The sequence below is a fragment of the Protopterus annectens genome, chromosome 2.part0 (assembly GCF_019279795.1).
Source record: "Protopterus annectens isolate FY-2018-M chromosome 2.part0, PAN1.0, whole genome shotgun sequence".
NCBI lineage: Eukaryota > Metazoa > Chordata > Ceratodontiformes > Protopteridae > Protopterus > Protopterus annectens.
Window position 1 is genome coordinate 1,661,811,454 of NC_056728.1, and position 26,391 is coordinate 1,661,837,844.

At 39.2% G+C, this 26,391-nt stretch overlaps 1 protein-coding gene across 1 annotated transcript in view; it reads left to right on the forward strand.

Moving 5' to 3' along the window:
- LOC122792867 (polypeptide N-acetylgalactosaminyltransferase-like 6) overlaps window positions 1-26,391 on the forward strand; it is a 1,270,224-nt gene that overhangs the window by 1,150,665 nt on the left and 93,168 nt on the right. The window contains exon 7 of the mRNA XM_044060426.1: window positions 23,377-23,598. Within this exon, the coding sequence (XP_043916361.1) occupies window positions 23,377-23,598 (222 nt within the window). The remainder of the gene's footprint in view (window positions 1-23,376; window positions 23,599-26,391) is intronic.

Genomic DNA, 26,391 nt, shown 5'->3' on the forward strand with positions numbered 1-26,391 from the left:
ATTTGTTGGCAATACATTAATCAGAAAAATAAAGTACAGTATGATCAAAACCTGAGAATGCATCTTGTATATCAAAACCTTCAGTCCTACAGTATATGTTATCCTTCTGTATTTCCCTCTCCTTACTGCCTTTCCATTTCCTACCTTCCTATACACCCTTTTCTTCTACTTTTATGCTTCTAACCATGTCTGTGTATGTGACTATCATAGCCCTGTAGCTGTAATTACTATATATCACAATGCTCCATTTTGTACCATCCTGATGAACACTCTTGCAAATGCAGCATAGCCACTATATACACTGCTTTAGTCCAATATGCAGCAGTCTGTGAAGGAACATTTTCAGCTTGCATGAAATTTATGCACAGTGGAGCATAGGCACCCTATCTGTTGTGCCTTCTACTTCCATAGGATCATAGGAAGTTACTAGGCTAATGGCCCTAGGCCCCTTACAAGCCTAGCAAGTTCTACCTTAATATCCATGATCAGCAGCTATTGCCCCTGTCCAAGAGGGACACAGGTGGAACCCCCCCCCCGGGTGAATTTATGGTTACCAATCCAATCGTCCAGATTGCATTTGAAGAGGGCCAGTGAGGTGCTCTGTTTGACATGAAGTGGAAGTCTGTTCCAAAGATGGGGTAACCTCTAGGAGACAAATCTGTCCCTCCAGCAGATTCTATTAATGTCACATACCAGGTTAAGGTACACATTTCACTGAATGGATGCGTCCACTTGCATATGTTCTGTGCTGTTCCCAAGGAGTTTGGGGGTCATCTGGCAATATTTGGGTGTACTCAATAAGGAATAAAAGACTCCTAGGGAATATCGGTTGGGTAAACATGGAAGCCGGGAAGGCAACCATTTATTAAAATTAAAAAAAAAAATAAAACTTAGTTGCATTTATCACATGGAGAAGAGTATCCATTCTACTGATCTCTTAGGCTTGTTTAGTAGCCCAGAAGCCACAGTGCTACTCAGAGGAGGGGCACTAAGAAATGGGTGGTCTATGGTATAATTTGTTCTCCAGAGTGTGGTTGAAGATCATACTACTTTCACCTTGATGGAGGCTATAGGAAACAATATTGTGGTGATATGTAAAACATGAAAGCAGAGAACTGGAGGCAGACATTGTGCTTGTATAGACACATGCCCCGTCATAAAGTCCATTGCATAATCCCAACTACTGGAGTTGGAAGGGGGTTTCATAATATATCAGTAGAATATCAAATAAAAAACATTCCCCAAGGCCTGCATATAATGATTGACAAGACGTAAAAGTAGTCCAGCTCCAATCTTTGTGGAAAAAATGAGTTATGGAGGAGGTAATTACAGACATGCAAGAGAAGTCAGATGATCAGACTACTAGAGCCTGGTGAGGGGAAATAAAAAAATATATCAAGTAAAATTTATTACATCACATCTACACTCTCAGTTTACCTGTTGATTTGCTGCTAAACCTCTAATCTTTCAACTTTCCATTGACCTTTCTAGCAGTTTATTGATGGTAGTGAAAGCTTTTCAGCTCACTGTGTGGAGGTAAGAGAGGAGCAGCTATGCAAATACCAATGTCTCTCTCTCTTTCTCTCTCTCTATCTCTATCTCTATCTCTCACTTTCACTCTCACTGTTACGGACTCTCTCTCTCTCTCTCTCTCTCTCTCTTTCTCTCTGTATGATAAGATATAGTGACAGAGAATATAAGAAACTGGTAGATAAGATAAATATGCTAGATTTTTGTCATGTTTGTGATACACAAATATGAGATCATGGACGCAAAAGAAGAGCATCCATGTAAAAAAATGTGCAGTAACTGCTGTATCCAGTCTTCTCAGATATTGTTGCAGGACATCCATTGATAATCAATACTTAAAACTAAGGAATGGAGGGAAGGCAGGCCATGTGTACCCTGATCTTTGCATTCCAGTAACCTGAGTCAGACTTTTAATAGTCTGTACAGACATGATAGTAAACATACCAACATACACTAGTGGCCTAACAAAATTGTGGTCAACTATATGGCACCAAACATGCCAAGGAAAATGGTAGCTTAAAAAATTCAGCAAGGCCAGCATCAGCTACACCTGTGGAAATGCCTATGCAGAAATGCCAACATAATATATATATATATTTAATTTTTTCCTAAAATACCTTGCATTTGTGTATGACAAATGAGTTCACTGTTTATAGAACTTATTTACTCATATATAACATCCTGATAACTGAGTTGTTTTCCCCAAAAAATATATGATGACAGATTATCACCCATCTGTGAAGCTGGCAGTTGTCATAAGTATGCCCTAAAACACTGAACAGTTTTAGCACTATATTCACTACTGATAAAGTGCCTCTTTAAATTCAGATGTTCAGTTTCTGAGGTCAGGGGTAAAATTAAAGATGCAGTTTTTACTGGAAGTCTTAATTAGATGTTTCCCAACAACAGCAACTCATATTTATTGCTGCAGTTTTAAAGTCCTAACTTACAATGTAAATATAGTAAGAAAAGTAATGAAAAATATCAAAAGGAAAGTGCTGTGGAAAAAGGCAGAAATTCTAAAAAAAAAAAAAATGTTGCATTTACCTGGAGTTCTGGAAATCAGAAGTCATTTCTCGCACGAATAAGGAACATAAATATGCTCTAGGCAATTGACCCAAGGTAAGCTTCACTTGTCAGCTGTTAACGCTGAGTCAGTAGAACAGATTTCTTTGTGTACCTAAGGCTGGAATGCATTATTTGACCTATCAGGATTACAGTTTCATCCTAAGAGTACCCTAACGTGCTGGCTTTGCTTATGCATCTTATCAGTCCTAAGCAGCAGAAGTCAATATTTTCTGAAGAAATGATTTAGCACTCTCTTGCTACACATCTTCAGTTATGCAAATAGGTTGCCAAAAGAAAAAAAAAACAAGATTATATTATATAAATAATAATAAAAACTCCTTTCATTGCACAGAAATTCATTGCAATAAATAAATGCATTAGTCAGCCAACTAATAACGACTAGGCAGTGATGTTTGAAATATGACTAATTTGGAGGTAGAAGATAAAACTTTGCAGGGTTATAGCAGTAAGATGACTGCATTTATTCCATCCCTTGCAGCCAAACAGTTTATTAGGTACAGGCACACTAGCATTCATGACCAAAAATATCTTGTTTGTACTGCAATGCAATTCATACAGTATCAAGTTTTTAACAAAGCTTGAACATATGCATGCTTTTGGTCTAAAGTTGTGACTTGTATTAGCAGTCTACTGTAAGAACATTACTGCATCATTAGAAAATTCTGACCCTAATGATATTTTCTTTTATGCACCATGTATCATTTGTCATGGAGTACGTTATCATTTACACAATGTTAAAATTTTCTTATACAGTCATAAGAAAAGATTGCCAAATATCAGAGACAGTAACCAAGTATTAGCTAATCCAAATTTCATGATCTTTCCAATAAAAGGACTCTGGGCTCAGTGGAGCTAGTCAGTCAACAAATAAACTCAGTACATAAAATTAAATAAAATCCTGCACACAGGGTAACTACAAGTTATAAAAGGAGACAAAACTTCTCAACTTCTGTCATACATCTGTGACCCATAGCATGCAATCTTCAAAACAGATGAATGAACTATTATGCATATCTGTACTTTGACATCCTGAATGGGGAAACAGACAAGTATACAATAATTCTGCATCTTTGTCTTTTCTGTGGAAGGTTTTTGCCTTTTGTATTTTCTCTAGGATCACCTTGTTTAGTTCCTGTTCATTACTGAGCAGTTGCTGTCATTCTAGTTGGGAATTTCCTGCTGAAAAGTAAACTTGGTGAAAGACCATGTGATAAAGAACTAGTTGTGTAGTTTAGCAAAGTGGTATAAAGTTAATTTTTGAAACAGTAATCAACTAGTTCACCATTTCCACTTCATTCCACAAATCCTTTGAAGGACTTTGAATATAGTACAAATGAAGTTTAGGCGAATTTCAGAGACTTAACTGCAAGAGACACGAGACCCTGACCCCATGTAAAAATGGGGAAAAAAAGGGACTAGTGATAATTGTATTAACTGTTACTACAGCTAGAATGCCATAATATGAAAAGAACAATTTGACCCAACTAGCTATGTGTTTATTCCCTAAAGGTACCATTTCCGTATAGTATGAGTAACAGCATGTAACGTTTCCCCTTGTAGTGTGGATAAGTCATTGCCAGCTATACTCCGCAGTTTGCATACTTCTTTTACTTATTAGTCTGTACTGGGCTGTCACCTTGTTTTATTCTATATTTCTGACAGGTTTCATGGCTTCACAAGCTCTGGTCTCCAAACTTCATTGGTTTCTCATGTCCATGCTGGTCTATATTTCAGATAGGTCTCATAAGATCTTAGCAGTTTCTCTATCTCCAAACCAATTTTTGAACAATACAGCAAAGCCTTTTTTTTTTTTTTAATAATTTGCATGCCAATGTGCCATTCATGTGTTTTTACTAATATTTTATGTCATAGAACCCCAGAACTTCTCATTCCTGCTCCTTTTAACAGTATAGTATCCAACAATATCATGTTAATCCATTGACAGCACAGTCCTTGACAACATAAACAGCAAAGCAAAAACACGGAATGTGAAATACTGCAAACACTAAACATGCAGAATGTACTTCTGTGAATAGCGGTCATTGACAGCCCTGCAAAATCATTGAAGGGCACTCCTGCAATGCATACAGCACAACCTACAGAAATGCAAATGCAGAAATAAACAGTAGGAGGAGCAACCCGCACACCACAGAAGCAACATAATAAAACAAATACACACAAATTGATAGGGGCAACTACTAAATAAATAAAACCACAAACAACTGAAATAGTAGCTGATAAAACAAGGTAAACAGTGGACTGATGTCTGTACCTGCCCCCCCCCCCCCACACACACACACACACAAAAAAGAGAAACAACATCAAAAAGACTTAACTTGCACTGGAAAGTACTTTACTTGCCTTGAGTTACTGTACTTAATGTTCACCATCCATTTCATTGAAATACATGTTATGCTCCTTTATTACTCACACAAGTGCACATAATGAAGGGAAGTTAAGGTAATCTGCCCCAGCCATCACAGCTTCAGGCAAGCTGATACATTTTCAAGACACTCCAAAAGGGTACACTCTGAACAATGGTCAATCACCCGTTGAATGCGTTCCTCATGTGTTTAACGAGGACATCTGGAAGTGTACTTTTTAAGCCAGCCAAATGTCGGTCATGAATCATTTCAACTCTATTTTGTTCTCTTTTTACCAAGTGAAACAAAGCCTGCCAATTCACTTCTATCTTCGCCAACAAGCATCATATGATGGCGCCAGGCTTCCTCTGCATGTTGATTTCATGGAATCCCCTCCTTACACAGATCAGGCACTATCAAATGTTCAGGGGGATACTCAAGAGGATAATGCATGCTCATAGATTACCTCATACCAAAGCTTCTACTACTTCCCAAAATAAATGCGTCCTGCATATAGTCAAACATTGGGCTCGCAGCATGTGGAAAGTAATTTTTCAAAGATGCATAGGCATGAGGAACCTCTGTGGATTGTGAAAAAGATAATGCCACCAAGCTTTTAACACAGAGCAGAAATGTACTTTCTGTGCCATGCAACTTACAAATCCATGTACTTTTTGCCACACATACTGGGAGAAATGGAAGAGACATGTCTTCTGTCATGTAGCAGGAGAATTGGAACAAATGCTTTTTGTGACAGCTGACTCAACTTCTGACATTATGGAGTTAGGGTTATCCAGAAGGTCAAGTTTTACCAGTAACTCATGCAGCGTACTCCACATTATATTGTATGAGTGCAATGTTTTTGAGACATAAGGACATAAATGAGTGGAACACTTTTGTTAAAGCCCATTCCAATGAGATATACATATATACTGTATAAAGCCCATTCCAATGAGATATACATGTATACTGTATAAAGCCCATTCCAATGAGATATACATGTATACTGTATGAAGCCCATTCCAATGAGATATACATGTATACTGTATAAAGCCCATTCCAATGAGATATACATGTATACTGTATAAAGCCCATTTCAATGAGATATACATGTATACTGTATAAAGCCCTTTCCAATGAGATATACATGTATACTGTATAAATGCCTCATAAGCTTCCCTTTGTCATACATGTGCCATCTATAAACTGCTGTCTGGCAAAACTAAGGTCTTGGAGATTTGCTACAGTAGTTAGTAGAAAAAGCTCTACAGTGCAATTGTTTCCCAATGATATTTCTTTCAAAAAAAAAAAAAACAGACAAGTGGCCATTGCTCAGGGTAGAAATCACTAAGTTTGTCTGTCTCTCTTTCTCTCTCTATCGCTTTCTCTCTCTGTCTCTGTCTCCTTATTCCAATGTCTTTTTCATCTGAGATGAAGAATTCTCTGCACAGTAGCCCTCCATGAAGGCAGTGCATGGAAATAGCTGGCATCTGTGATATTGCACAGGTACCGTAACTCCTGGCAAGGCGGTTCTCTGCTTTGACTCACTCTTGCTCATATCTCTGTGAGCATGCTACATGTATGGGCTTTAGTAGCATCTGGCTAGTGATGTCTAGCAGTGGATTTGATTAACATTTAATTTGCAGCTGTAGTTCTAGTCACAGCTCCACCATGACACTTCTCACCGCTCTTCAGCTTACATGGCCAATATGCCTTTTCCCTGATATATAGGTAGCCATTGACATGGAGTAATCTCTACTGGTGCTGACTTTCACATAGTCATACTCCTGTCTGATGATTCCTGCTGCCGCCTGTGTATCACACATGGGATTGTTCTTTTCTTCTCCATCTTCTTCAATATTACTGGTTATCATAGTCATAGCCATGTTTTAACTGCCCCCTCTTCCTCTGGCATCCTTTTTTCTGAAATAACATGTATTATACATCACTGTCATGCATCACGCTATCTACAAACATCCATATTTCTCTCCTCATGTGTTTTCAACCAAATGGTAGCAGCAAAGTTTCATTACTTTTGCTTTTCAGTCACTTGAATTCTGTCTCATAATTCATGATTACTGTTTCAATCTAATAGTAAGAGCTGCTATTCCCTTAAATCATTTAACACGTTCCTGTATCCAACAGGGAGAGCTCATCTTGGTAATGTGCAATCTTTATGTAATTTCTTGGATAATCTTTAAAGTTTCATTCTGCACCTTTGTTCTGGTAATTGCAGATTATATCTCTGCTGAGAAAAGGCCACTTGTCCTGATTAGACTTGACATGAATGACTGGCTTATTCATATCATTCAGTTTTATCTGTTACAGCAGATGATTTTGACAAAGTGTCTGCCATTAATAAGTCTGCATTTCCAGTGTAAACCATATTTTGACATTTTTAGGAACAACTTCTACACTGTGTGAGATCGGAATCATATCTGCCTTTTAAGAGTGACCTCTGAACTCTGAAACATATATTTGCCAACACCTTCTTTAAAATTGTCACCGATGGCATATGCTCTGTCTCACTATTTATTTTCCATTATAAATGAAAGATGGCATTTTTCAAATCTATAAACCAAACCTAATGGTTCTTTATCTGAGTAGAATTATATTCCAAAGCTGATAATATTGTGGATACAAAGGCTGTGAGATGCCATCTTATTTTATAAGGCTACAGAAGTATTGGTTCTATTCCCCTCTTGAAAATATCTTGATTACATTTTAGTTTTGCTTTACTCATTATAATACATCAAGACTGGTATTCATGATTTAAGAACTCTCTACATCTCAAAATGTTTGTGGTGAGTACTGCTCCATTTCCATGTTTATCTTGCACAGAAGCTCACCCAAACTGTTAGTGTGAACTGTCAGTTTTGGCATGAAAATTTGAACATAGTTTATTATACCTACAAACCTCTGCAAACATTCTTTACCTCTAGGTTAAGTTATATTTTCATTCCTGGGACTTATTTTGACTTCATCTTGGGTTCATAGGTTCATAGCTCCTCACTACGTTGAGAACCTCAGCCACATCAGTCACTACTGATGGGAGACTAGCAATGTCCCCCATTAAGTAGATTTTCCTTGCATATCCCCAGGTGAAAATTTGTGATCACCCATCAGGCTGTCCAGACTAGTTTTAATGTTTGTCATGATAATACTCTTCTTAAATGTCAGGGGAAACCTGTTCTACATATGGTAAATATCTTGGGTTAGGTACTTAATCCAGCATTTGATGATGATGATGTGTTGATGTACGTTTGGGTTTCTAGACTAGGTGTTTGCTTACCACTGTTTTTGTTCAGCTGATGGAGTTCAATGAGTGCTAATTTATTCATAACATGGAGGGCTAAGCAGAGATAATCCCACAGGAGTCTGTATGACACTGAGTAGAGGGATAGGGCTTTTAATCTATCACAGTAGATAAGAGTACTAAAATGCAAGATACAAGATCATTTTTCTGATTAAACTTTTGCGGTGTGTCTAGTTAGTCTAGATGCTTAGAAAAGTACTTGCCGAAGGGGCATTGTTTTCAGTAATGAGCTTAATAATGGAGGGATAAAGTAGAACTATAACTTCGTTGAACTCCACGGAGATATGAAGAAGTTAAGATGTGCTAGGTAGAAGAATTGTCTAACTACCACAGGAACATGGTAGCCAAATGAGTCTCTTTGTCAACAAAGGTATCCCAATCTCTAACCAAACTGAATAGGTTAATTTGAATACAAAAAAAGAAATTGGCTAGGCTTAAAATGGCCCACAAGGGCAGCTAGCCTAGTACTTACTTATGAATCTATGAACCTAATGACTCTGTCAGATTTAAGTAGAACATTATTTGTAATGTAACCTGAAGTAATGCTGGTTTTACCAAAATAAACCATGCTGCATTCCTTAGTATATAAACTAAGCCCTTGAGTAATACACCAAGCATTTTAGTCTTGCCTTTTCTGGAGAATTTGAATATCAGAATGGGATTTGATAAATACCCCCAGTTTACAATAATTGGCAAATATGTTTAGCCATAGTCCATTGATATGAACTGTCATGCCAGATAAGTCTGTGCCAAAGAAGAGGGGATCCAGGACAAAGTCCTGTGGGACACCACTGATGATGCTTTTCTAGCTAAAACAAACACCACTGTCCTTAATGGTAGGGGGCTCTATCAGATAGCCCATTATCTTGACAGTGAACTATATATGGGCTAATGTTAGCTAGAGTTTGTTAATGATCCCAGCCTGAAGGACAGTCAAAGGCCTTGGTAAGTTGGCAGCATTGACTGTATGCCTCTTATCAATGGCCTAAGTAACTTTTTCAAAAGACTCATCCTGACAATTAGGCATGATCTGCCTTTTACAAAGACAGACTGGTGTGGATCCAGAGATACAAGGTCACCTGATCATTGTTTATGCATTCAGTTATGCTATGCTACATAACCTTTCAAATAACATTATTGAGACTAAAAGGCCTGCAATCCAGGGTCCATAGAAGGGCCATATTTATGTAAGGATAACACAATGGTTGTTCTCCATTTACGGGGGGGGGGGGGGGTGCAACTAGAAAAGAGCCTCAGGTGGAAGAGGTGATGAAAAAGGTAGCACTTGGTACTTGTCAGCAGACATCCAGGGATATTGTCAAGACTGATAAAACTGGATCCAAAGTGTTTCAAGAGGGGAGATGTGAAGGAAAATGGAGGAGATAGATGGGGAGGTAAGTGGTGTGAAGTTGGAAGAGAATTTGTTTGAAAGAATATTAAAAGTTTCCTTGGAGCCAGAGAACCAGGTCTCATTATAGATAAGTTCAGTACACAACTGTTGCTTACTTTTACGCTTCCTAATAATGCTGAAGAAAACCTTATTTTTGTCTTTTGAACTAGTTTTTTTACTAATTTCAGCGATGGTCTTGCATTTTCTAATGGTATGTTTGAAGGACTTACTTTTTTAAAGCCCTTTTATAATGACAAAGTGGACAACTTTTGGAGGTAAACAAGACTGTTTTGTTTGTAAAGTTTGTTGATGAAGTAGTTCCATCAAATGGGTTTAGTTTTAAACTTGCAATTTTGCATTCATTAGACTGTTAGGAATGCTTCACTACATCATCCAAAGCAGAGCATGCAGCAGCCTCATGTACAAAGTTTGTTGGGAAGCTATGCCATCTGTAATTATCAGCACGATCAGTTAATAGTAAAGAAATGATTTTGGAGTGATCCCTGAATGTAGACGAGTTATTAGAGGCTGCAAACCAGGATATTGGGGAGAAGGGCACAGCAGGATGGCCACATGTGACTAAGAAGTTGGTAAAAAGCAGGGTGGTATAACTGGGAGCGAAACATCTCTTGTGGGTAGACAAGATACAATATTCAGGTAGTAGTAGTAAATAGTATGACACCAGTAGTGTAATGATATTCAAAACTATTGTACATAGTTACAGTGAATATCTCCACCAGAGTTGAAATTCAAGGTAATACCTCTGTACTCCTATTGAAAAATTATACAATGAATATAAGATATACAATTATTTACAGCAGTAAACAAATATAAAAAAATGTTAATGTGCATGCTTGCAGATAAAATTTCTATCAGAGTGGTAATGTCAAATAATGAAAAAGGTAGGGGGGTAGAAGACATAGGTGCTAGTGGATGAGAAAGTGCGATGATGTGGAGCATGTAAATTGTTTACATGATATTGTCTGCACAGAAGCAAGTACAATCAGATTTGGTGGGGAAGATTTTTTTTAAATTGTGTTCTGAATGTGAAAAAGGAGGACTGCGGTTCCTTTAAGTTTGGGTGGGGAGGGTCTGCCATAGTTCTGGTGCAAGGATGGAGAAAGAATGGTTGGTACAATGTGGCCTGGTTAGAAGGGTGTGGAAGGAGGTAGTAGCTTGAGAGGGGTACCTGATATTGTAGTGTGTGTGTGTGTGTGTGTGTGTGTGTGTGTGTGTGTGTGTGTGTGTGTGTGTGTGTGTGTGCGTGTGTGTGTGTGCATGTGTGTGTGTGTGTGTGTGTGTGTGTGTGTGTGTGTGTGTGTGTGTGTGTGTGTGTGTGTGTGTGTGTGTGTGTGTGTGTGTGTACGTGCATGTGTGCGTGTGTGCATGTGTGTGTATATTTAGTATATAGTTTGGCAGCTAAGAGCAGGAATGAGTCAGGCTGTAGGAGTCTGAAAATTAGAGAACCTAGGAGAAGGTCTACTCTGTGCTGTGCTGGGAGCCATTTGGCTTTTTTTGAGGATCAGGCAATGGCGCTCATGAGATGGGAGTTGCTGATAAAGCGACAAATTTTGTTTTTGATAGTTGATAAAGTGGAAGAGTTTTCTTACAGGCACTGGCTATAATTGGAAGCTTATATTCAAGCTGGGCAAGAAGGGTTCCTTTGCCTGTTTTTCTGCTGGTTGGGTTAGATAGTCAAGGAGAGATTTTTCTTGCCCGAAAGAGCAGAGAGTTAACTTTTGTCTTTGTTTAATGGAAGTTTAATGATTGGTCAAGCCACAAGCCAAGGTACTTAGAAAAATGCAGTTGTTTCAATTGCTATGCCTTGCCTTAAGTGCAGTAATATTAAGGCACTTAGGAGATTTTTAATTTCCTGAGAGGTGCCAAACATCAAGCTTTTGGTTTTTGAGGGGTTAAGTAGAAGTTTATGGTTTATGAGCCAGGAATTAAAAAAGTGCAGATCTTCTTCCAGTTGTATTTAAGTAGCTGAGTGGTTGGGGCTTCAACAAAAAATTACAATGTCATCTGTGTAGAATGGATGGGAGATTAGACAGGTTATATAGTAGTTTATTAAGGAGCAGGAGCAAGAATAGAAGCTTGGGCAGGCCCATTGTAACAGAGGTAGGCTGAGGGGAAAAAAAGAGTCTATTGTGACTTTGAAGAACATGTTAGGAAGTCCTGGAACCCGCTAATAGCTCTCTTGTTAATGCCAAAGTCCTGAAGTGAATAAGAGAGGAGTTTGAGGTAAATAAGGCAGAAGACTTTTCTGAGATCATATAAGACCATGCTTGTCAGGTTACCCTTGTCCATGTTGACAAGGTAGCATCTGTGAGGTACAACAAAGCAGTCATTATATTATAGCCAGCCAAGAACTCTTGCTGCTTTAAAGTAAGAAAATGATATTGTGGTATATAGCTGGAGAGTAGGTTATATTGTGATATTGTGGTATATAGCTGGAGGGTAGGTTATATTGTGATATTGTGGTATATAGCTGGAGAGTAGGTTATATTGTGATATTGTGGTATATAGCTGGAGAGTAGGTTATATTGTGATATTGTGGTATATAGCTGGAGAGTAGGTTATATTGTGATATTGTGGTATATAGCTGGAGAGTAGGTTATATTGCCTAGTGTGGATAAAATGGAACTAGGATGAATGTCTGAAGTGTTTTGGGGCTTAGGCTGTTTAGGGAAAGAGATGTTTTCCAGATACCTAACATCATATTTTAAGTAAGGCAACACTTAAAGATGTGGAGAAGAGACAAGGTGAAAAATTATCTGCAGTGAAAGATAAATCAGGGTCACCTATATGAGTTGATCCTGAGGGAGCTTTGGTGGCATGTTTTCTTTTAGGTTACTAATGTCTTTATGAGAAATTATTTTGAAGTAGAAGAGGGGCGTAAAGATGAGAAGGTGTAAGGGTGAAGGAGGCTATGGAAATGGTGTTGTCAGTTTTGGATGAGGTGTCTGAATTCTTTAATAAAGTTAGACCAAATGAGTAGCTCTTGAATGAACTGGATAGAATTTTGTGTGGGCTTGCTGTCAGAGGATTTGCACCCAATCAGTTGATTGATCTCATGCCAGAAATGTTTGGATTTTCTTAGAAGGGAAAGTTCCTTGGCCTTGAGCTGTTTTATTTTGTGTCTACATGTGGCATGTTTGGCTATGTTCCATTGGCTTAGAGAGGTCATAAGGTTATCAGGGCAGGGGTTACTTTTCATGTTGGAACACTGTCTCTTAACTTGAGAATGATTTAAGTTTTTTGGTAAACCAAGGTGGTTTGACTTCCTTAAAAATGAAGTTTGTAGAGGGAAAGAATTTATCTTGGGAGTTGGAGGAGTATTTGGGTTAAGAAGGTTGCTGCTGAGTTGGGGTCTTGATTGTTAAATATTGTTAACCAGATGATGGCTAATATACGTGTGTGTTTTTTTTTCAGGTTGTTGATATCTTGTCTGGATTGGGGCCTAAATGAGATGAGGTTTGTGGCAGACTTTAGAGGTTGCTGCTGAGTTGGGGTCTTGATTGTTAAATATTGTTAACCAGATGATGGCTAATATACGTGTGTGTTTTTTTTTCAGGTTGTTGATATCTTGTCTGGATTGGGGCCTAAATGAGATGAGGTTTGTGGCAGACTTTAGAGATTGATTGTTAATTTAAAAGCTAGCCGGTGAGTAGTCACTAACAGTAATAGAGAGAGAGAATAGATGTTTTTGAGAATGTTGTTGGTTCATTAGTAATTAGCAGGTCTATAACTGAAAAGTTATTGGTATGCATGTTTAGGCAGGTAGGTTCACTGACTGGCTGTAAATTACTGCTGTTGTCTGGAAATTCAGATATGTCATTCAAGAGAGGGCTTGAAAGATTAATGGTGAAATCTCGTAGAGATTAAATGATTAATTTTGTTGTGGCTTCCTTTCTTATTTTGGTTATTAGCAGAGAGTATTGCACTGCTATGGAAATAGAATTTGAAAAGAGAGGAAGGTAGCCTACTGCAATTAGTAGAGGTTTGTGTTTCTAAGTAGGTCATTTTAGAAGGACCCAGATGGGGACTATGTTGGCTGTGATGTTGGCTTTGGTGTTGAATGTAGGTTTTAGATGATTTTTGTAAAGTAGCAGATATGCCCCACCATTTCTAATACCTGGTCTTGCATAATACTTGTAATTGTAGGGGGTGCTGAAAGTTAGGGCTATTTTGTTTGACCCCAGTTCTGTGATTTTGGTAATATCAGTTCTGTTGGAGGAAAGAAATGTGCTCATTTGGTACAGCTTGTGGAAGATACTTTGTGCATTAATGAGTGTGCACAAGATGGAGATGTCAGTGTTGGAGATACTCTGTGCATTAATGAGTGTGCACAAGATGGGAATATCAGTTTTTGAGATACTCTGTGCATTAATGAGTGTGCACGAGATAGAGGTGTCAGTGTATGAGATACTCTGTGCATTAATGAGTGCGCATGAGATGGGGATGTCAGTGTTGGAGATACTCTGTGCATTAATGAGTGTGCACGAGATGGGGATGTAAGTGCTGGAGATACTTTGTGCATTAATGAGTGTGCACGAGATGGGGATGTCAGTGTTGGAGATACTTTGTGCATTAATGAGTGTGCACGAGATGGCAATGTCAGGTTGTTTGGGTGAATGGGAGATGTGGTAAGGTCCAGAGTTGGTCTCTGTGTTGGCTCTAATAAAAATTAGAATGATTAGTGTGACTTTGCACAGAGTATGAAATCTTAATGAGAGTTTTGTGAGGGCCTGTTTTATGAGGAAAGGAGTATTATGAGATGTAGAAATTTGATGGTGGAGATTTTAGGGGAAGGGAGGGAGGAAGAGTAGCTGGAACATTAATGAATCATTGTGGATGAGTATGGGTCTTCCTAAAAGAAGGCCATTAACTTAAGCCTTAAAATCTAATGAAAGATCACTGAGATCAGACTGAGATCTATAGCCCCATCTTTACCTTACTGCCTCTGCCTGTCTGCATTGCCTACAATGTTCTACCCTTTTAGAATCCTCCTTTTTATTGTCAGTGTTCTTAGTTAAAGTAGGGCATCACTGTCTTTTTGAGGTCCTTCCCTTATAAAACCCCATCTCAACTCACTTTCCTCTTAGCTTTACTTGATGACTTACACCCAGAGCTCCCTTCACATACTGGCTATATGCTGCTGATAGGGGCTATAACCCTCATTAGTGTCCTTCTCTACAATTGCCCCTTAAATCCTTTAGCAAAGCTTGTTTGCTGACCTCCTTTAGCATTTGTAACTTTCCTTAATGCCTCATAATCCTGTCTTACTTCCATTTTGACAACACCTACCCTATAGGGTGTTTTATCAGGCCTCTTTTTTCATTATTATAGTCATACACAGAATGCCTTAACATGCTACAGGCTGGCAAGCTGGTGGAGTAAAATGTTGGATGTGTATGATTTATAAATGTTTTCTTTTAGGTACTGTTTTGATTATATGTTGTTCTTAGACAGTGTTTCAAGGTGATGCTGCATATGAGATTCAACAAAGCTGTCATAAAAAATGTTCTAAAGTTGGACAAATGCACAGATGGATGAATGTTTGCACAGATAATGAATAAAACTCCAAAGGCCAGAGGGGCAGATGCTTAACTAGATTAAAAAAGAGCCACAAGAAAGTCAAACATTTACTGCTGGAACAGGCAGTGGCACTTCCTTGCATATAATGATGTCTGTCCATCAGCAAGGGAAAATGTACCATTATAACAATGGATGACAGTCTCCTCGGTGAACTGATGCAGGCTATGGAAAACATAACACGACATTAAACATTCCAGCAAAGGGCAAAGCTACATCTCTCACCTGTCCTGATTTTACCTTATAAATTTGCTGTGTGTTGCCTAAAAGTTGTGATTTTTGTTACAGAAATCATCTTCCTTCATCAAAAACTAATATACATAGTAATCAGTTTTGCATTCTTCAGAAAATGTGCATTTTTATAAATCCTCTTATATGGCATCTTGCTAACTATATAGTACTAATATTTATAAAAGTGTCATTAAGTTTGGACTCTCATTCCTGATATTTGGAAAAGGGTGGTTTAAGCAGTAGCTGTACAATAAAAAAAAAACATAATGAGTTTCACTGGATTGGATTTGGAGAGTGGTAGCATTGGATCTACCACATACCTCTCAAGTGTCCAAATTTTCACAGAATGTCCAGATTTTTGCCTCATAATTTTGGTCTGTTCCTCAGAAAATTTGTGATTTTCTAGCAAATCACCTCTCAGGATTGAAGTCACTAAATAATGGCATACATTTGAGTTTCAGGTCCAAATCCTTCAGGAAATGCATGCTAATGCAATTTCTGTTATTCTACCAACTTTCTAAGTTTGTAAGAGCAATATTTAAAATCTGTCCCTATTTTGGGGCTTTTGTCCCCCCATTTTGTTAAGCTCTGCCCATATTTCTAGCACTAAGAGATTGAGAGGTATGATCTACCACTGTCTTCACTTCCTAGACTCTCCTTCTTGCAGTTTATGCCTTAAGCATATGGCACCTCATACCTAACAAAAAATATAAAGCAGATGATGGCATATTCTCACTTAACTTTTGCCTAACAAGTAAGACTTTTTCTCCTGTATTATATGTTACAAGTCCTCTATGAATATACTCTAAATAGCAAACCAACTTTACTACGTCTTATTTATTTGTTATTCTACTTGATACTTTCTCTGTTTTCTATTACTCAGCTTTGTGATTAGTTCATAGGTTCATAGGTTCATAGGTTCATACTAGGCTATCTGCCCAAGGGCATTTACAAGCCTAGCCTAGAGTTTTGTGGCTTTCGCCACCCCTTTATTTTGAAGAAAACTATGCCCATTATTTTGCTGTGCCTCTGTCAAGCAGTGACACTGAGGTAATCCCTGGGGTATATCTGCGATCTCCCATCCATTGGTCAAGATTTCTCTTGAACAAGGCCAGTGAGGTGCTCTGCCTCACATGTACCGGGATTTTGTTCCACAGCATAGGGAGCCTCTGGGTGATGAATCTGTCCCTCCAGCACGTCCTATTAATAACCGTGTCAAGGTTTAAGTCTCCCGCCCTTGTAGTTCTGAGGGATCTAGATTTTTTGAGGTGAAGCATGTTCATCAATTTTGGGTTTGACATGGCCTTGTATGTCAGGCACAGGTCACCTCTGAGCAATCGGTAAGTGACTGAATAGAGCTGCAGTTCTTTCAGTCGGGCAGCATAAGACATATTTTTGAAACCCTTTATCCTTTTGGTGAGGAACTTTTGGGGCCTTTCCAGCTGCTGCAGGTGTCGGGTCAGATACATTCCAAATGGGGCATTGTACTCAATCATTGGTCTGATGAGTGATGAGTACAGGGGGACGATGACCTCCCTTGATCTAGATGTGAATCCCTTCATAATCAGGTGGGCAATGTAGAAGGTCTTCCTAACTACTTTAGCAACGTGAGTGTCAAACGATAGGTTACTGTCAACCTGGGTCCCCAGATCCCTGATCACTTCTTCTGTGCTCAGTGGATTGCCACCTATATGGTAGCTAGGGGTAACCTTGTTTTTCCTGAAGGGTATGACTATGCATTTCTTGGCGTTTAACTTTAGGCCATGGCTCTGGCACCAGTTATCTGCCACTGTGAGACCCTTCTGAAGGATATCTGTGTCAGATGTGTTTTCGACTATGGCGCCCAGTTTGCAGTCATCTGCAAACTTTGTCAGCCATAACCCTCCCGTATTTGCTTGTACTTCAGAAAAGTAGATGCCGAACAAGAGTGGGCCCAGGAATGAGCCCTGTGGGACACCACTTGTGACAGGCTTTGAGTCTGACATGGCGCCAGCAACTCTGACCCTGTGGGTTCTGTCACTTAGCCAGTTTGCAACCCATCTTGTGATGTATGGGTTTACATTTAAGCTGATGAGTTTTTCAATGATACCTGAGTGGGGTATTGTGTTGAAAGCCTTTGCCAGGTCAAGGTAGGCTGTATGGACTGCCTTTCCCTCATCAATGGCCTTGGTGACTGTTTCGAAAAAGTCAACCAAGTTTAAAAGGCATGATCTGCCTTTGACAAAGCCAAACCGGGTTGGATCCAAAGTCTGCAAGTTCCCTATGTCTTTATTTATGAGTTCCATTATGATCCTCTCCATGGCCTTGCAGATCAGGCTTGTCAAGCTGATGGGACGGTAATTTCTAGGGTCGGTAGAGGCACCGCCTTTGTGAAGTGGGACCACAGTTGCCGTGTGCCACTCCTTGGGTACGTATCCTGAGGTGAGGCTAAGATTAAACAGCTGTCCTAACTGCGGGTTTAATTCCTCATTGAGTTCATGGAGCACACAGCCGGGGACACCATCCGGTCCCATGGATGCTGTGTTTTTCGCCTTGGAGAGAGCAGTTCTCACCTGGGCGTTAGAGCTATTTGGGGGGCTACAATCCTCTGGTATAGATATCTCTCCTTTTGGGGGGGAGGGGGGGAGAAGTTTGCACTGAACCTGTCAGCCAGTATGTTGGCAATGTCTGTAGGTTTAGTAATTTTCACATCATTTTGAACTAATTCTGAGCATATCTGGGAGTTTCCTCCCAGGTTTCTAACATAGCTAAAGAAGGCCTTATGATTGTCTTTTGAGTCCTTAGCGATTTTTCTCTCAAAATTTGCCTTGGATGATCTTATGAGAACTCTTAGTTTTTTACTTATAATGATCAGAGGTGTCTTACCTTTTAAGGATTTTGCTCTATCTTGTAGTAGCTTCCTCCTTTTGTTGTAGAGCTTGTTTATGGCTGGGGTCCACCAGGCTGGACGCTTGCCTTTGGTACAAAGAGTCTTTGTTTTGTTTGGGATTGCCTGATCCATGCAGTCCTGTAGGTGCTGGTAGAAGGCATTTGTAAGTGATTCAGCGGCTTGAATAATGTTTGCCGCCAGCTCGGTGGCCTTAAAGGTGACCACACTAGTCTTTAGAAGTGTGAAGTCGGCTTTTGAGAAGTTCTTCACTGTGGTCTTTTTTATCTCAGGTGGGGGCGGGATGAGGACCTCCAGTGAGATTAGTTTATGATCTGATCTCACCAGTGAGGGGTATACTTCCGGTGTTGAACATTGTGATCCCATGTTCGTGATGATGAGATCAAGTATGTTTTCACCTCTTGTGGGGATGGTGACTAGTTGTACCATGGCATTTGAGTTTATGAACTCCAGGAACCTTTGGGCTAGAGTGTTTGGGCTTGAGTAGTGATCCCAGTCTATATTAGGGTAGTTGAAGTCACCTAGTATGATGGTGTTTGGAGATACATTTATCCCCTCCAGTGTTTTCAGGAAAGCTATGTGAGGTTCCTGAGCTTGAGAGGGTGGCCTGTAACATGCTACAAATTGCAGAGCAGTCTTGCCTATGGTTAATTGCACCTGGATGGTCTCCGATGCATCGTGCATTGCCACCAACCTTGAGGTGTGGGTGTCCTTGATGAATATGGACACCCCCCCCCCTCCTTTCTTGGTGTTGTCCGGATTTTGGGGCCGGAACGCATGATATAAGGTAAAACCTGATAGTGCTGGGGTGCTCTCAGGAGCCTTGAACCAGGTTTTAGTCACAGCACAGACATCGATGTTCTCCATACTGAGAAGGGCCTCGAGTGCGTGCATCTTGAGGTTGAGACTTCTGGCATTAAGCAGCATTACCCTTAGTTTTTTTTCCTTTTTTGTGTTCTAGGGTGGTAGGTTTAGAATTTGAGCCTTGCCTAAAAAAGGCACTATGGGGGTGGCAAGAGCCTTTGCCAATATCCGGAAGCCCAGTGGTGACAGGTGCAGGCCGTCCCTTGTGAAGCAGCGTGGCTTGTCCAGCATGTCATCCCAGGCAGACAGACATTGGATCCCCTTTGAATGACACCAGAGTTTAAGCCAATTATTAAAGCTGATCATCTTATCTCTGTATTGTGGCATCGTTCTTGGTGAAGGTAGGATACTGCTCAAGGTCAGGGTCATACCTGCCTGGGCTACATAATCAGAGAGCTCCTCAATGTCTCTTTTCATGTAGTCCAAGGAGGTACATCTCAGGTCGTTTACACCAGCGTGGACAATGACCGAGTCGTACTTTTACCTGCTGTTGAGAGACCTGAGTGCTTGCGTTATGTGGCGGATTCTAGCGCCCGACAGGCAGCTTACTGTGACCTTCTCCTTACTCAATCTGGTGAGCGGGACGTCAGTGTGTCTGACTATGGAGTCACCAATGACGAGTGTGTCTGGCGTTGTGTTTGGCCTTAAGGGCTGTGACTGTTTGGCACACTGACTGTGTGGTCTATGTGTTGCATGTGTTGTGTCCTGAGGTGGTAGTTGTTTGGGTGTCTGCTTTGGTGGCCTCTGCTGTTTTGGTAGATTTTTGATCAGAGCCTCGAGTATGTCTTTGTGTGTTTATGTGTATGATTTGAAGTTGTGATAGTACTATGTGAGACTGGGTATGTGGTGTGTGTGGTTACCTTCTCCTCCTGTCTGGTCTTGCCAGTCCTATGTTGAGAGAGCTCAGCCTCCAGTTTGGCTGTATAGTTGCATCTCTCACATGTATTTGTGTTTTGTGGGAGGAGGAGAGGGTTGTCTGTGTACATGAGGCAATTGTAACATTGCCTCAATATTCCCAGGTTCACCAGCTGAGCAGGAGAGGACACTAGCAACTGATCCCTCGACATGCTAGAAGGAATAGACAAAAAAAAACTTAAAAGACTCCGGGGGATGTGGGTGATCGAGAAAGGGGTTTTAGGCTGGTGTGGTACTATCTATAATAAAAGTGCTATATCAGGGTGAAAAGTACTGTAGGAGCAAGTGCTAGGCTATACAGATAGAGAATAGTCTACTTGGGAATCAAGTAGAGATGAACTTTTTAGTTATAGGATCATGAGGTTAGATCAGTAGTACAGTTCAAGGAAGGCTGTTTTAAGGGAAAATTTGAAGAGTGGACTTTAGGAAGCCCGAATAGTTTAACCCTGATTAACCTCTGCTGCTCTTGTGTGCTACAGTGGCAACTCCGCGCTAAATTGCGCTAATGCGCGTTTAGCGTGTTGTATATCAGGGGGCTGAAAAAAGCTAGGAACTGGCCCAAAACGACCAATGGACTACAAGTTTCTGGCTGAAACCTCACCAAATTGGACTAACAGGTTGCTCAGTGCTTCCCACTCCCACTGGTAAGCAAAGAAACTTCCCTCCTTCCAAATAAGGCAATGAATCAGTAACAGGAACTACAACAAAAGCCCAGGGATCAGCAACTCTGAAACTGGACTACTCTAGTTCAGTAAGGCGGGAAAACAAGAGATATTTTTTTTTTTTTTTTTTTTTTTCAGAAACAAGGAGAAAACAGACAGTAGAAGCTATAAATGCTATAAATCGGCTAGCTAACTGTTTTTATTACTCAATATTGTGAAAAATCATATAATTGTATAATTTTTACATTTTGCTGGAGCTTTTCTCCTTAAGTCTCTGCTGAAAATGGGCCTGTGCTCAGCTGGACCAACCCGGTTAACAAATGTGAAATAAATAAATAAATAATGAGGGAATGAGCTACAATACAAATAAGAACTGTGCCATCCCAACAATGGTAAATTACTTTTTATTAAACACATGAAGGTGTCAGCTGCAGAACATACAATCTCAGGCATGTTCACACAGTTTCAAGGGTGTTTGTCAAGCATCAAGCACAGGTACAGCAGAAACAAAGCGCAGAACTCCCAGCAAGAAATGGAGCAGGCATCTGACAATTCTTTGAAAAGTCAACAGATACTGCAGTGGTATAAGTTCATTGGTTCACAGATGTGGTGGGCAAGGTTAAGGCCTGTTGGCCATTAAGGAACTGATACTCTAGAACCCATATTGGACCATGTGTGTGCCCATGAAGTCATCAAAGTCTTTTCTTGAAGATATGAACTGATGATCTGAAGTTAATACACAGTGGAAGGTCATTCTACAGGCATGGAAGTCTTTGAGTTATGAAATTGTCATGTCTCATAGCATGGTTAATATTAACTTTTGTTGAAGGTGTATCCTCTTCCATACAGATCATCAGGGAGAATTCTACCCAAAGGGTTTTGAATAGTAATGGGTTCTTTACTGCTCAGTATGTCAGGTATATATGTCTAAAAAGGTGATAAGATACAGAGAAGAGAGAGAGAGTCAGAGACTCACTGTAGTATTTTGCTGAAGGACGAGTCTTGAAGCCATTCAGTTGTACATGTCAGTGGTCTTAGCAATGGGTATGACAGCAAGTTATGGAACAGGGTACTATATTTAATAATTGACCTAATACAAGCTGTATAAAGGCATACAATTGCTTCTGTGATATGACTTACCACCCAGCAAAGGATTAGGTGGCCAATTCCATATGTACTGAGAATGGTAGAGACTAAATTGGTATCATATGAGAAGTCTTTAGGTAAAAAACTCTAAAGTATTTGAATATTTTGTCAGTTTGTAACTGTTGTTGTTTAATATAGTCGTGGTGGTGGTGGTGGTGGGTTCAAATCCCAGAATGACACATTTTTTGATACTAAAGGCAATGTCATTTCTAATACACTGTTCTTGTATAATCATAAGTGCCATATGAAAGGAGGTGGTATCAGCAGGGTTAAGTACAGGGGTCCCTTGGTTGCACAGTCATCTGCATATTTACTGGCACTGACAGTTGAGTCAGTTCTGGCCTCTGAGAAAAGGATGCTAAAAAGGAATGGCCCAGGGCAGAGTCCTCACGGACTGCAGTGGTAACATAGGATGATGATGACTGGAGTCCTCATATAATTATCTATTGTTTAAAATGGTATAATCAGTTGTGGAACTACATTATTACAGATCCACATACCTTCAGATCCCTGAATTATATATTATTCCATAATTTGGAGCTTTTCTCCCTGGGCCTCCCTTGAAAATTGGCTCGTTCCAAGTCGGAATTTCCCAGTAAAGAAATGTAAAATAAAATAAATAAATGTAAAATAAAATAAATGTAATGTATTGTCAAATGCCCTAACCAGATCCAGGTAGCTTTCACCCACAGTGGCAGTCATTCTAAAAAAAAAAAAAATAAATTAAATGAATTAAAATAAAATAAGGTTAAACATACAAGGTTTACCTTTCATAAAACCATAGTGCATTATGTTATGGAGAAGGAGTTTTCCTGGGTTAATTCTGTCCATTGTCTTACACAATATACATGTGAGGTTGATTGGGCTGTAATTAAAGGGGTCTGTAAAGGGCTTCCCTGCTTCCTGGTATCAGAGGCACAGCCATTTTTGGGGGGAGGGGAGGGGAGAGTTGTATTGCTTCTCTCCACTTTGTTCTGCAAATTTATTATGCTCTGTAGCTCAGACTGAGCCTGCAATTGGTCATTTTTGTTCAGTGTGTTACCTCAGTAAAGAAAGAAAGAAACAAAAACAAATAAATGAATAAATACTCTGATAAGACTGTGTGTAAGGAGCTATTCTAGGTTATATGAGAGGAAAATGTCCCTCATTTTTCCCCTAAGGCCAATACTCTCTGGTGATCCCAAATTTCAGTATTCCTGAGCAAAGGATAATCAAAGGCACTCTGGAGAATCAAGTAATCGCCATCTTAACTCTGAGCCTACATGACAAGCTCCAAAATGTAGCTAACATAACAAATGTTTTCTGACAGATAACTGTATTGATCTCAACTGCCTATTTTCCAGCGATTTCTAATGATATGCTGATGTCTATTACTTGTCCTACAGAACCTAAAGCGAGTTGCAGAGACATGGATGGATGAATATGCAGAGTATGTTTACCAGAGGCGGCCTGAATATAGGCATCTTTCTACTGGAGATCTCACGGTTCAAAAGGAACTTCGGAAGCATTTGAAATGCAAAGACTTTAAATGGTACATGGCTGAAGTGGCCTGGGATGTGCCAAAATACTACCCACCTGTGGAGCCTTTGCCTGCTGCTTGGGGTGAGGTAAGAAAAAAAATACCTAAATTATAAACAATGTAATGTCAATTTACAATTTATATATATATATATATATATATATATATATATATATACATGTGTGTGTGTGTGTGTTTATATATATATATATATATATATATATATATATATATATATATATATATATATATATCTCCTACAATTCTTCAAGAAGTCAACTTCTCAAAGTAAAAGAAAGATTAGCCGATCACACATACTGGCTTTTTTTCAGTGCAAGATCTCATAGCTATATATATATATATTTATGTCTATGTCAGATGATCGACTTTTTGGAAACTCAAAAATAATATCGGAGACTATATGATCAAGTTTCTGAAAATGCGAACATCAAAAAAGACACAAAACTCTACCTTTTTTTACATTTTTGCAAGGGATCAAGCCCCCCTGCACCCCCACACCCCCTAAAAATTATACATACCAACTGTGAAATCACACTACAGTGAGGAAAAGGGTAAATGTCCCAATCCTTCCTGTACAGTGATCTCCATTCAAAAGCTCATATGGTCTCAGCTATATGGAGTTCGAGTTTCTGAAAACTCCATCGACTGATAGGGACCCAGATATAATATATATATCTGTATATCTATATATATATATATATATATATATATATATATATATATATATATATATATATATATATATATAAATTATCAGGGGGTGTGGGGGCTGCATGGGGTGTTTGCTCCCCTGAAAAAAAGTAGATTTTTTCTTTGAACCCTTGTGATTTTAAGTATTGTGCATTCAAATCTTTGTGATTTGAACTGCATTTGAAGTTTTAATACTTCAAATGTCTGTCATACACACACACACACACACACACACACACACACACACACACACACACGCACACACACACACACACACACACACACACACACACACACACGGTCTACTTGAGCTGATCATCAGCAAATCTGTTAAGGACTGAGTTACCAGCCACATATCCCATCACTCATCTAACTGATGTTGCATATACATAATAAAGTACTTCTTCGAAGCATTTTTGTAGCAACCACTTATGTGAGAGCTCTACTCTCTCAGCCTCATCTCTCTCTCTCTCTCTCTCTCTTTCTCTCTCTCTGTATACTATATCCAAGAATTCACTACCTTGGAAGAAAGGGAACTACATGTATTTGCTCCCCTTCCTATTGAGTGGGTGCAATCATCAGGGTAGTATATTTACATACCGAAGGTTTGTGGCTACAGACAGCTCCCACATCATAAGGTGCAGAGCATAAAGAGTACATCCCTTTTTCATTTAATGTAATGTACCATGGCAGTCTCCCAAGTAGGGATAAGATCATCTGCAGCACATCTTTGACAGCATGTTGTAACTTTACGAATCAAAGTAGAACAATTTATCTTATATCCCTTCTACCATGACAAGTTCACAGTCCCACAAGGGGTCTAGGTATCAGAAGTATACAGATGTGCAAATTTCTCCACTGCAGGAAGGCCATAATCCTATGTATCCAAGCAGCTTCATAAACTCTTTTTCATAAAACCAAAAACTTAAAAGAAGAAAATCCACAAGCAAAAATCAGATGCCACATCATAACCCTATACAAACAAATCAAAGAGCAGTACAAAGAGAACTGATAAATCCAGAAGTTTGGTTGCAACAAAGTAGGTCTTTATGCAGTATATGGATTGGTGATTCTAAATTATGTCCAAGTGAAACTGTAGTGTACGCGCACGTGCATGTGTGTGTGTGTGTGTGTGTGTGTTTATAGGAAAGGTCTAACAGTCTACCTGCATTCCCTACTTGCCAGTAAACTCTGTGAATGGCAGCAGCTGATCGCAGGGTATCTATAGGAATCAGGTGTGACACAACAGCAATGGATGAATCCCAAAAGACTTCATCAAGCTACAATATATGCATTTATGATTGTAGCTCATGTAGCTGTTCTTATGAGAATTTTGCATATTTTGACTTGTTTCAATATTACATAATCCACAGACGTTTTTCTTTGACCATCTGTTCTACTGTGCTTCACATTGCTAGTAGTCTAACTGATCAGTTTCACTGAATATTTAAGTGCTGATACATATAGAAAACATTAAAGTTGTTCTTTTCAAATCAAAAATATAATTTAGTACAATTATTTAACTGTAGTAAGCTGATGTCATCCACTAGCAAGAAAGTGATATTAAGGTTAATAATGTATGCTTTTAAATCTATAAAGTATATCAGAGAATGGCAGATTCTTCTTTCACACATAAAGTTTTTATGCTGACTTTTCAGAGGTGAGGAACATTACTATCTATTCTTTGAATAAAATAACCTGATTTTCAGGTTTGATGTTTAAGGTAAAATTATTTCCAAACAGATAACCAAGACCCCTGACTAACAAGATTTGCCAACACCTGGAAACTGGGGGACTGTTGTTGAGTTACTCTGTGATACCCAAATCCTTCAGAATAAATTATCTCTTTGTTAAACTCTTGGTGCATTAAAAATGGGATCCAACTAAATGCTGAAAGAGTGGTATCATCACTTTTGTTAGACATCCCCTCCCCTTATTGTACTGTACAGGCAATACATCCCTACAAAACAGAAACATGGGACCCTAGGAACCTGGGTTGATAAATCCATCTGTTTTGATCATCATGTGACAACAGTTGTCAGAAAATCATTTCATTTAGCCCAGCTAATTTCCAAAGAAATATCACCAAGTTTCTAAAGGGGTAATAACTCTTTATACTCAGCATTCATCAAGCTAGTTATCAAGTACAGTGCACACTTTTGGATATATC